Genomic DNA, 12,890 nt, shown 5'->3' on the forward strand with positions numbered 1-12,890 from the left:
AACCTCTCTATGTTGTTTATGTTTACACAGGGTACGTAATGCAACCAGGGCAGCCTCTTGAGTTGTATGCTGACTATCATGACAAGCAACTTCTAAAAGACTAAACATGAGAACTAATTGGTCAGTAAATGTTACATGTTAACCATTTGGTATGACGGATCACAGAAACGTCTTGCAATTGACAATCATGCTTTAACATGGATATTGTGACGTTTTTGGAACTACTTTATTGCATGCGTCAGATTACATACTTTTGTAATAGTGTTATATGTCACCTGATCACCCGAGTGCATTGATATGAAAAAAGTAGTGCTGTTGGTGTAACTGAAAATGGCGGAATAAACAAGAAGTTAAATTTGAGTTAAATGTTTTGTGTGTTCCTGAGTCAACACATCACAGATATATATGAATGTCAAAAGTGCCTATAACTTTTCCATCTATCAACCTGGATATTGAAAACCATATGTATGCCATTCAATAGTCTCTCAATGCAGGCAATGTCAACACAGCATTGCATAGCTAACAGGTGGTTGTGCATAAGACACTCTCCTAGTGTTAAAAGGTAATGATTTTGCTACCACTTTTAGTACACTAATTAAATAAAGATGGAATCACTCACCCTTGCACTGCCTTGGCTTTTGTCAGCTGTTTACACAGAACATCAGAATGCAAAGACAGGTTTCCTAATGCTCCTGGAAGCAATAAAGGTACCGGTACAGAAAAACATTTTTTAATAACTTTGATCATATAAAGTAATATAAAGCCATATACATATAAGTAAGTAATTCTTTCAATAAGGTAAGAAGTAACTGAAAATTGCTTAGATTGTTTTTTTTTAGAGATTTTTCAGTTGATAATTGATAGGTTGTGATGTTACAGTGATTTTATCATTGAAATTGCTTTAGATGCTTTAAGATCAAAACAACTGATTACCTACTTTTTTTCAAAATATTGTTGATTACCAACAAACCTCGTAGACAAAAGTCACCCGATTGTACACAATATTTTTAATCAAAGTAGGTAATCTGTCTAATCTACCACATTGCTAAAAATAGTTGATCATGTGCACTAAACTTGTGCTTACAACGTCTTTTCTAAGTTCTCTCTCATTGTCTAATCAAAAGCCAACTTAATACATACATGACATCAAACAATATGTGTCACCTAAGCTAGTTGTGATAAGTAAGCAATCAAAGGAGAATTTAAAACAGTGATCAAGATTTATGTTTATTCATGTTTTATACGATATCAGAGAAATTATAAAGCAATATACAACAAAATTAGTCCGGGTATAACATGCAACTTTTTAGCACTATTAAATTTTCAAAAAAATGTTAAAACAATTGAGAGAATAAATTTACATGTGTGTTATTTCCCCTTTGCAACTAATCGACTTACCAGCAGCGTTTGTTCTTGTTTTAGCCACAGAATCTCCTAATACATCAACCAATATCGGCACAGCATTGGATAATTTATTGTACAATCCATCATCGTGATAAGCTGCATTACCTACAGCATAACTTGATGCCTAGAACATAGACAGAACATAGTGAAACTATTGATGCCTAGGCATAGCATAGTGAAATTATTGATGCCTTGGCATATCATAGTGAAACCACTGATGTCTAGGCGGAACATAGTGAATCCACTGATGTCTAGGCGGAACATAGTGAAATTATTGATGCCTTGGCATATCATAGTGAAACCACAGATGTCTAGCCAGAACATAGTGAAATTATTGATGCTTTGGCATAACATATTGGGACCTTACATGCCTTGACAAAATATTTTCATTTTGTTTTAAAGTTATTATTATTTGTATTCTTTTGTTATGGTATAGTCTAAACATTTCTCAACCCTTTCAAAGAGCTGTTATGGTATAGTATGACAGTTACAGATCAGATCAAAAAATATTTTCTTTGTTGACAAAACCTTTCAGCGCTTCAACTCTTCAAAAAAAACTTACCTTTCTAACATCACTGTCTTCGTGACTAAGACATTTCAAGAGTGCCGCTATCAAACTATCTTTAGATTTCAACACACTGTAGAATTCATTAGTGTGTTTTAACATATTACCCAGCATGCCACAGCCACGGCACTGTAACATCGCATTCTGATGTGATAGGATTGCCTTCAATGGCTGGTAGTCACCTTATAATACAATAAAAATAATTTATTGAAAACATACATCATATTTATAAGACACTGGCACGGCAGTTGAAGAAAATGGACAAACAAATCAGGTTGCAATGTTCTGAAGCAGACATCGAAATCAGCAGTCTCTGTTTGACTGCCTGTTTGTCAACTGCTATGACAGGGTCCATAGCAACAAGAGTCAAATGATTTCCAGACCATTTCCCAAACTTTCTTGCATCCCCCCCCCAAGACATTTTGACCCTTGATTCAGGCGAACAACATCACCAAAGCTCAAAGTTCTGAGGATATAGTAGTTCCCTGGAGAAAACGGGCCTTTCTAAAATGAATTAATAATTTAAAGTAATTTAAAGACAACTCAAAGACTTTGCAGACCTCAACAAATCCAAAGATTTTCAAAGGATTTTCCCATCGCTATGGACCCTGTATGATATCTCAGCATGTTATGTCATGGGAAAGGTCTGAAAACAGCAGTCTGTCTGTCTGCATGTAACAAGCTTACTTCCTGTCCAGAGAAGAATATTCAAAACAGCAACTAATCCTTGAAGTGAAATATGAGAAATGGAAATTCATTAAAAATCAAAGCATACCATTCTCTCCTTTCAGAGCATTTTTAATAAGTGTCAGATCTTGTGATGACGTCCTCAAAATGTGGGAATACATTGATATTACATCACACTGGACCAATTCTGAACACTGCTTGGTTACCAGTGTTGCTAACAAACCTTCAGCCTGTGAGTAAACAAAAACAAGTGAGATTCATCACCATGGAAACAAGTGAAAATTAATATACCATAAATGCTCTATTTCAAAATGACAGAGGTGTGTGTGTATGTAGTGGTCCAAATGAACTCACCTTGAGTTCTAGAACTGAATCTGTGAACTGTGTGACAAAAACTTGATCACTAAACACCAGTCTTGCAATTAAACCTATGAAAGAAATACAACACCAATTGAATATTATGCCCGGCATAGTTGAAGTCTGACATGTGAACTCTGTTGGTGAGTGGTTTCTCACAAAATCTCATTAGTGCTGACGGGATGGAATATTGTAATGTACATGTATAAATTACTGTAAAATACTTTATTTTTGCTTGGAATTAATTTTTGCTATTTTCGCTGAAGGAATGATTCAGTGAAAATAAAATCCAGCGAATATACATTTTTTTCCTACATTTCACATTAAACTCATCAAAAATCAGTGAAAATAAATTCCATACAAAATGCCCAAAAAGCTTTTTCAGCGAAAAATTAATTCCAGCGATAATAAAGTTTTCCACAGTATTCACTGGGATTTAATTTCGCTACTTTTGCCAATGACTTAATCCACTAAATTACAATAGAATACAAGGTTTCCTTGCCAAGTTTGTGAACTTAAAATCCTGTGAAATTGCTCAAATCATCAAAATAGTGAAATTAAAAACCAGTGAAACTAAATGATTTTACAATTTTTCCATTTTTCTAACCTATATACATAACCAATGAGTATTGAGTATTTCTAGGTAGTCTACTCTACCAGTCACACTGCTTCATAAGAATGCATCAGAAAGCAGAATTCGAAACCGATAGAAGACTATTAGATCACATGTTACATCACACCAGCAGACATCACTCCCGGGGATCTGACTTGTGGAAATACCTTGAACCCGTGTCTGTGAAAAGGGTTTTCAAAATGACCCTAAACACGTTTTAAAAGGTCAAAATTTCATACCCTTTTCACTGTTAGAAAGCTAAAAGATCAGGCACCTTGAACTCGCGCCTGATCTCGCGATATTTGAGCTTTCTAACCCTTCAGTGTAAGCACGGGTTTGTCATATGCCGTGATCGCCCGTGATCGAGGGTCGTTAACCAGGGGGCCGGGCGTTTTCCTCGTTTTTGTGATCATTGAATTCCTTAAAGCAGTAACAAAAACGATAATCTCATTTAAAAAACAAGTCATTGTCAATGACACGTCCCCGTTCCGTTCATATTTGAGTGACATATACATTCAAAGCAGATCATGACCGAAATGCACCTGCATGTGTACAACACATTGTGCTAAATCTGAACAAAATCCATCCATGCATGACTGAGATCCGGTTCTGAAATTGTGAAAATACGCGATTTTGATGCATTTTCGGCCTTAAAATGGCCATCATTCCACTATTGTTAAGCAGATCATGAAACAAATGCACATATCTATTTGTGACATGATGTACCATGTTTGTGTGAAGTTTGAACTTGATCAATCCAGACATGGCTCGGATACAGATCCAGAACTGAATTCTTTAACAAAATGGCCGCCAGTCGGCCATTTCGAACTTGATCCGAAAAAAAAAAAGACGTGCATCAAGGTCCTATTATGTTTAATGTATGTACCAAATTTGAACAAAATCCATCCATGCATAACTGAGATACGGGTCCGGAATGGTGAAAATGTGCGATTTCAATGCATTTTCGGCCTTAAAGCGGCCCCCATTTGGCTATCGTTAATGAGATCATGAAACAAATGCACATACATATTTGTGACATGATGTACCTTGTGTGTGTGAAGTTTGAACTTGATCAATCCAGACATGTCTCGGATACGGATCCAGAACTGAATTCTTTAAAACAAAATGGCCGCCAGTCGGCTATTTCGAACTTGATCCGAAAAAAAAAAATGACGTGCATCAAGGTCCTATTATGTTTAATGTATGTACCAAATTTGAATGAAATCCGTCCATGCATAACTGAGATCCGGGTCCGGAATGGTGAAAATGTGCGATTTCAATGCATTTTCGACCTTAAAGCGGCCGCCATTTGGCTATCGTTAATGAGATCATGAAACAAATGCACATACATATTTGTGACATGATGTACCTTGTGTGTGTGAAGTTTGAACTCGATCAATCCAAGCATGTCTCAGATACGAATCCAGAACTGAATTCTTTAAAACAAAATGGCCGCCAGTCGGCCATTTCGAACCCGATCCAAAAAAAAAATGACGTGCATCAAGGTCCTATTATGTTTAATGTATGTACCAAATTTGAACAAAATCCGTCCATGCATAACTGAGATCCGGGTCCGGAATGGTGAAAATGTGCGATTTTGATGCATTTTCGGCTTTAAAATGAACGCTATTCGGCTATCGTTAATCGGATCATGAAAAAAATGCATGTGCATATGTCCCATATAATGTGTGATGTATGAGTGAAGTTTGAACTTAATCGGTCCATGCATGTTCGAGATACAGGTGATCACGGACGGACGGACGCACGGACGGACGCACACAGGGCAAAACATAAGTCCCCGTTTTCGGACTGCGTCCGAACGGGGACTAATAACCACCCTTATGACGTTGACAGTACCGGAAAAGACACCCTTTTTGTCTATTTCGACTGAAATGGTAACCCTAAACGTGCGTTAACGTGCTTTTCTTTAAAAAAAACACCCTTTTAACTCGTTTTCTTTCACAGACATGCGTCCCAGATCATTCTTTAAGTCGGAGCCCCTCGGGGCATCACTATACCAATCTGCACTGCTCGCCATAAATTGCGGCAATCTTATCACCATGGCAATAATTGTATCAGTCACATTTCACAGGGATGGTCTGCAGTAGAATACTACTATACACCTCCCACACATAAACTACATGTACACCTACCAACTGGAATACTTATTTGATGCGGCTGTAGGTGTGATTGACAAGCCGATAATAACCTCCATATTACTCTGCTTTGAAACATGCATTCCAGTACACTGGACAACATATTATCAGTGACATCAATGGCATATGGAAAGCATAGCAGTTGGGATACTTGTAATATGATATCTGTGATCATGTCAGAAAAGTCCACATCTTCATTTGATCTACAATGATATAAACATAATGGCGTAAACAAGCGTTTTTTTTTTTTATAACAATGCGCCACCACACACAGTAGCTATTAAATGCCATGAGTCACTAAAAAAAAACACAAGTAGAAAAACTGTTCTGTTTTAGTTTAAGGTGCAATTGCATTCGACTAGGAGATCACTTTGCTGAACATCTGCGACATACTAGGCACTTCTTTTTATTTTATTTAATAACATTAACATTATGGATGTATTCATTTCTGATGTATGTAATGGCAACGAGAATCAAATAATTTCCTTTGATGAATAGTGAATATCATAAACAATATTATAATAGTGAAATGGTGTCCCATAACTCTGGTGCAATCCCAGGGGTTGATAATATGCCCTTTAAAAAATACTACATTGACAAAAACTATTCCTAGTTGCCCGTTAAACATATTTCTGACATATCATAATAGTTCACTCAAACAAAATCACTATTTATATGGATTCTTACTTATTTTTCAATGTTGTTAAAAATTCATTGGATATTAAGGTAGTGAGACAGAGTACAACGACTCCTTCAGGGTCAACCAATAACGGCACACACTGCATTGGTTCCTGAAATTAAATTACAACATAGTTCATCAAATACAGTTGTATCATCTGGTAAATTGTATTTATTGTTTAGTAAATCATTAAAATATACACTGTCAGTAAAACCAGTGTTAGTGACCACCTCTATATAAAGACCACCTGCCTACAGTGACTGCACTAAGGCAGTCCCAAGGCATAACATAGTGGCAACCTGTGTATAAAGACCACCTGTCTTATATGTGGTCACCAATTCAGCAATATCTTTGCTGATTTTGAGGATACAGCTCATGACATCAAGTAGAACAACCAACTCTATTTATAAAAATGATAATGAATGATTGGTATATCATGCAACATGTCACATTCACTTTTTATTGAGTTGATAATATTACATACCTGTGTAAAGACCTGTGTAACCAGCTGTAGTATAGCCATAATACCAGATGGTGACACCAGATTCCATTCTGGTTCCATCGCCACTTTGGTTTCAGGAGGACCTTCCCCTTCTTCTATGTCATGTAATGGTAGGTTAGTAGTTGGATCAGTTACACGCAGCATCTGGGCTAATCTGTAATAAGAAAAACACAAAATTGTATTACACAGAACCTAAGAAGGAGACTAAAAGTTAATGACAAATTAGTTAAGTTGTTAAGCAAATATGGGGTTTTAAACTTATTGGTTGCTAGGTGACAAAAACAACCTTGTTACTATAGATACTTGAAGGCAAAATAAACCTGAATTTGTTTCTATGGTTGCTAGAAAGCAAAAGAAAACCTATTAAAAACGTGTTGCTATGGTTGCTATGAGGCAAAACGATCTTTATATACAATAATTACAATCAATATTATTGAAGTTTTGTGGAAATGAAATGCAATTTAATTTGGTTGCTATGGTGATTCATAGTTACTAGTGACACAACAAGGAAAGTTTTTAAAGAAATGAGCAAGTTAATGTGTGGTGTGCTACGGTACAGTACGGTACGGTACAGTACTGTATAGCATGTGAATGTCTGATTATATTAATAATAGTTTATTACGCAACTATTTACTGTAGATACAGTAAGGTAAAAATAGCGTAAAATGAAATAAAAGAAATACAACTGAAAATAACTAAAAAATTTAAAAGTTCAAATAACTACAAATAAATCAAAAAATGACGAAAATACAGTAAATAATGTAATGTAACGGTTCTCCCTACCCAGGGGATTTAAATGTCACTCACTGATCAACACTAATTCCTGATCAAATGTAGCGACATGTACGATGGGGTTGTTTTACTGACAGGTATAATAACAATAATATTATTATAATAATAATAGCAAACAACAGCACTATTTTATCTTCAGGTGTTAACAACTATTTCTTGGCAACCAGTCACTATGCACAAAACATAAACTAATGAATTGGCCTATACACAGTAGACCATATTTTAGTACTACAAGGTCTAAACCGAATTTCCCAGGCTCTTCATATTTCCATTTGCCTCTAATAAGACCTCTCCATGAACTGAACACTCATGAACACTAAACCAAGTATACATAAAATCACTTTAACATCAGTTTAAAAATTGCCCTGTAACACAGATCACAGAACATATAACCCAAAGTATACAGTTAATGCACAGTATATCCATGTTAAGCAGGTGTCATTAAAAACACTACACAAACCACAAAGGGCCTTCTAGTTATGTGACATATGAACTTACCTATGCCATACCATACTCCAAACACTAGAATCTATCAGCATATTGGCTACTGCTGCTTCTCTAATACTTGTGAACTGACATAGTAACAACATGAGTCCGTCTAACACTCCATAGTCAAATGGACATCGTACACAAATCTGTAAAAACAAAAACAAAAAAGTTTATTTCATGAACATTATAGAATAATTAACACGATTTTTGATGAAATAACACATTTTGGAAGTCATTCATCCTTAAATTTTCAAAGTTGCAATCAAGTCATTTTTCCACTGATCGAAAGAATATCAGGAAGCAAACATTTTTCTAGAAATACCGGTACAAACAATGCATGATGGGGGGTCAGTGAAGAAAAACTAAAGTCACATTCCTTTTTCCTAATGACTTGCAGGTTTCAATTTAATGCCAGGTTTTAATTTTGCTAATTTCACTAATAAGTAAAATCCACTTATAATTAAATGCATGTGAACATGTACAATAACATATACTGTAAAAACTTCATTTTAGCTGAAATTAATTTTCGCTGAAATTTGAGTGTTTTGTATGGATTTTATTTTTACTGAATTCAAACGAAAATAAAGTACTTTACAGTAACTCATTGTTTTACTGGCAAATTCTTAAAACCCCCAGTGAGTATGTTCAAAATATCAAAATAGTGAAATTAAATGTCATTGAAAATTAATTGTTTTCACAGATACAAATTTGCATGAGGTGATTTAGACTTAATTGCATATCACAAGATATATCCTTATGAAACATACAATAGTCTCTATTTGTATTTGACTTCTTTGGTATGGGTCATACATATACCATACGTTCTATTTTAGTCACCAATGTAGAAACGCAATACCTTGTCATATGCTGAGAGAAAGGCAAGTAGTTTTCTCACAGCATGACATGTTGTTCAATGGTTAATACAGGTGTGAGTTTCTTACCTGAGCTAAGTCTGTTAATGCCGATCCTGCAGCCGTGAGAAGATCTTCAGGCGGTACTTCTACTGGTACACCATTGTACAGCAACTGACCAACTAATGATGCTGCTGCAGTCTGGAGAAATAACAGAATGATTATACAAAGCATTTCATAGATTCCATGAAATCAAATCATACTTTGAAATAACCGAGCTGGATAGCATTCTAATTTGTTTTGTGCATACCTGTATATACATAGGCAGGAGAAAAAAGAATGTTGACCAATGGTGTGTGATTACCTGATTTTTTTTTTTTTTAACTGTCTGATTGCAAAAGCCCAAAGATCAGCAGTTAGAAAATTAAAACAACTGTATTAAGAAAATAAATTAAAAATTAAAAAAAGAAAAGCTCAATAAGAGCGGATGTTGACTAGCATGTATACTTGAATTCATGCACTATGTACAAATACTTTTATTTTTCAAATATATTTGTGACAAGTGACAATTTCAGTGTTCCCAACACTGAATGTCACTGTTCTGTTGTTTTTTATGTGTAAATTGCAAATGCAGGTACTGATGATAGATAAACTCAATCTTTTGTTAATTGATTCCAATTAATTACAGAAAAGCATATTAATTGTATCGTACAATACTTACAGTATGGCTTGCAATCTGAGAGTCTAGAAATACAGCAGTGAATAATAAACTACCATCTTTCAATCTGTTAATAAAAACAACAGAACTCTATATGAAAAGGTCCAATATGTTGAGGGCGCTATATAGAAGTAATGTTTGTAGATGCTATTATAAAATCACTCTGACTAGGAATTCAATAGAACTATTATTTCTTTTGTTTAATTTCTAGTTTGAAAAGAGGATAAGAGGAACTTTGAACCTATATGGTTGAAATTGACTTGAAGACTTCAATGCAATAAAGATGGTAATAATACAAGTTTATAATATAAAACATTCTCATGTATATTGTACTTACACATCTGGCATATCTCCTAGTTGTATTATTATCACTGTTAAGGTATGCAGAGTTAATTCATACACAGTATTCTGACTTGCTGCAGCTATGTCAATCTATGGGGTAGAACATACAGTATGCACTCTATTACAAATACATTTTATCAAGAAACCATTAATTGCATTTATTGAAAGAAGATTTGATGTACTGATCATTAGAATAAAAACTATGATATTAAGGGCCATCAGCCATATTTCAATACTAATTATGACTGACATTTATGCCTAATCTTAATACAGACTAATACAATAAATCACTGTAAAACCCTTTATTTTCCATGGCATTTAATTTCACTACTTTAAAGTTTGGGCCTTTTCTCTGGTTTTAAAATTATGAATTTGGAACAAAAGAGATTTATTCTTATTTAACATGCTGATGCGAATTTAATTTAGCGAATTTTACTTATCAGCAAAAATTAAAATCCAGTGAATAATTAATGCCAGTACAGTACATGATAATATACACATCTTACTTTTCCTTGTAATAATAATAATAGCGTTGATAAATGACTTCTCTCTACTATATATTCACATATTTGAGTTGACATTTGACAGCATGCATAGACAACCTGCAAAGAATAAATGAAAAAAAAAAATTAGAAGTTACCATCACTACCATTCCCCCATCCTCATTGGTTATCAACCACACATCTGTTACTAGCTGCATCCTTGATCATCATGGAGAGATTGATATATAAAATGACTTTGAAGGCTTGAATAATTGGTCAACTTTCTATAAGGAATGTTGTGATTGGTCATTGTGATGTGTTGACTCAGGAACACACAAAACATCAAAGAAACCAGAGAGCTTTTAAGTTTAACTTCTTGTTTATTTCGCCATTTTCAGTTACCAGCGGCACTACTTTTTACATATCAATACACTCAGGTGACATATAACACCATTACAAAAGTATGTATTCTGACGCATGTAATAAAGTAGTCCGAAAAACGTCACAGTCATGTTTTTCATCGTCATATGAATTTTAGGATAGGTTATGTAAAATAAATTCATACTTTCATGAAATGCACTGTACAATTGGAAAGCACAAAAACAATTACCGATAGCTGACATGTAACCTAAACTTCTATATCTCCAATTACAGAATATCCAGCTACCAATTACACAGAAATATCCAGAAAACTTATTTTGTGTAACTGGTTTTTTTGAAAGTATGCAAACACAAAGTTTGAATTCCCAAACCAGTTTTGAGATATTGATATCAAAACATAGAAAACATGGAATAGAACATTATTATCAGATTAACCATGGAACTATAAACCCCAGGAAGAACAATGAAACTAAGAGGATTAAAAATACCTTTGTCTTAGTTTATCTTACAGTGCTTTCGCTTTTGTTTCCACAACATTAGTCATACTCCATGTTAGTTGCCGCCGATACGCCCGTATCAACCGCTTTGCTGGAAACGGAAATCTTGAAAAAGAAATTCATATCTGCGCAGTAAAATATTTCGTTCACTACACATGCGCAAACAAGTCGGTCTGCAGGGTGACCTTCAGTGTACCGGATATCATGCAACGGGACGGAGTTTTAGCGAGTTTTCATAATTTTCAATGTCGTTTTTGATTACTTCTTGTTTTTTTCAACCCTCGAAAAAATAAGGTTGCGAAAGTTTGCGAAACATGGGGTTTGGTATGCTGTTTGTTGTCAAGATATCCCGACTTATTCCGTGTTTCCCTTCGATCGCCAGAAGTGGCAATGTGTTTTTTTTTCCCGTTGAATGTCGCTCATTTATCAGTGTTTTTGTCTTGGGGCCATTGTTTTTTTATGCTGTAACTGAAACAACTCGATCACGTGATCTCCCGAAGTCGCCCGATTGACTCCGAAAATGACCGATAGTCGGAGATAAACGTTCATTTGCGTAAATTGGCTTAATTTTTAATGCAACGAAATAAACAGTCAAAATAAACCTTAGACATCGCGGCAACTATCATAGTTCAAAAGAAACGAAGTGGTTGTTCTTCCTGGGGTTTATAGTTCCATGGATTAACCCTTTGAGCACTATACTTTTTTTGTACAACATTTTGCTTGTTTTTATGTATTTTTTATATTTATTTTTATAACTTGGGACATAACTAGACATAACTAGACACAACTAGACACAACTAGACACAACTAGACACAACTAGACATAACTAGACATAACTTTCTATTGGCTGCAAGTTTTGATCAACATTTTGGAAAAATATGTAGGTTTAAACATTGTGAATGGTGACAAAATTTGCCAAAACCCTGTATCCTCGGGGGCGGACATCCGGGCGTTTTTCACCGCTTGGCAACCCTCGCGGTGAAAACAAAGGCCAAAAACTCGCAGAAAACGGTACTTTGGGATGGTTGTTGAGACCCCCTGAACAGTGTAACAAGATTAGCCCTATGTGTGTAACATAAGTAAATTTGGTTGTTCAGGATTACTTCAAAGTTGAGTTTGTGTTGTTTTCTCGAATTTTCACCGGCTCGACCGGCGTTCCACAGCAGCGCACACAGAGCCCATAGAAATACATATACAGTGGTGCGCGTCTTAGCAACCTGGAACGTCTTGTGACGTAGCTCCGCCCCCGAGGATAGGCAGCGTGGCCTTCTATAACGAACCACTAACACGACTGCAATCATAGCCCTGGGTATCCAGGGTCAGTGTGTTTGTCTGTCTGTCTTATCAGTAATACTGCTATTTTTAGTATCAGTT

At 35.2% G+C, this 12,890-nt stretch overlaps 1 protein-coding gene across 1 annotated transcript in view; it reads right to left on the reverse strand.

Annotated features, from left to right (window-relative positions):
• LOC100372921 (serine/threonine-protein kinase 36-like) overlaps positions 1-12,890 on the reverse strand; it is a 30,147-nt gene that overhangs the window by 2,174 nt on the left and 15,083 nt on the right. The window contains exons 16-29 of the mRNA XM_085491219.1: positions 10,662-10,757; positions 10,151-10,245; positions 9,817-9,880; positions 9,186-9,296; positions 8,254-8,390; positions 6,946-7,117; positions 6,470-6,573; positions 5,780-5,985; positions 3,011-3,084; positions 2,745-2,886; positions 1,967-2,151; positions 1,399-1,528; positions 620-692; positions 4-100 (exon numbers count right to left, since the gene is read on the reverse strand). Coding sequence (XP_085347345.1) covers positions 4-100; positions 620-692; positions 1,399-1,528; positions 1,967-2,151; positions 2,745-2,886; positions 3,011-3,084; positions 5,780-5,985; positions 6,470-6,573; positions 6,946-7,117; positions 8,254-8,390; positions 9,186-9,296; positions 9,817-9,880; positions 10,151-10,245; positions 10,662-10,757 — 1,686 coding nt within the window. The remainder of the gene's footprint in view (positions 1-3; positions 101-619; positions 693-1,398; positions 1,529-1,966; positions 2,152-2,744; positions 2,887-3,010; positions 3,085-5,779; positions 5,986-6,469; positions 6,574-6,945; positions 7,118-8,253; positions 8,391-9,185; positions 9,297-9,816; positions 9,881-10,150; positions 10,246-10,661; positions 10,758-12,890) is intronic.

The sequence above is a fragment of the Saccoglossus kowalevskii genome, chromosome 16 (assembly GCF_978046115.1).
Source record: "Saccoglossus kowalevskii chromosome 16, keSacKowa6.1, whole genome shotgun sequence".
Lineage (NCBI taxonomy): Eukaryota > Metazoa > Hemichordata > Enteropneusta > Harrimaniidae > Saccoglossus > Saccoglossus kowalevskii.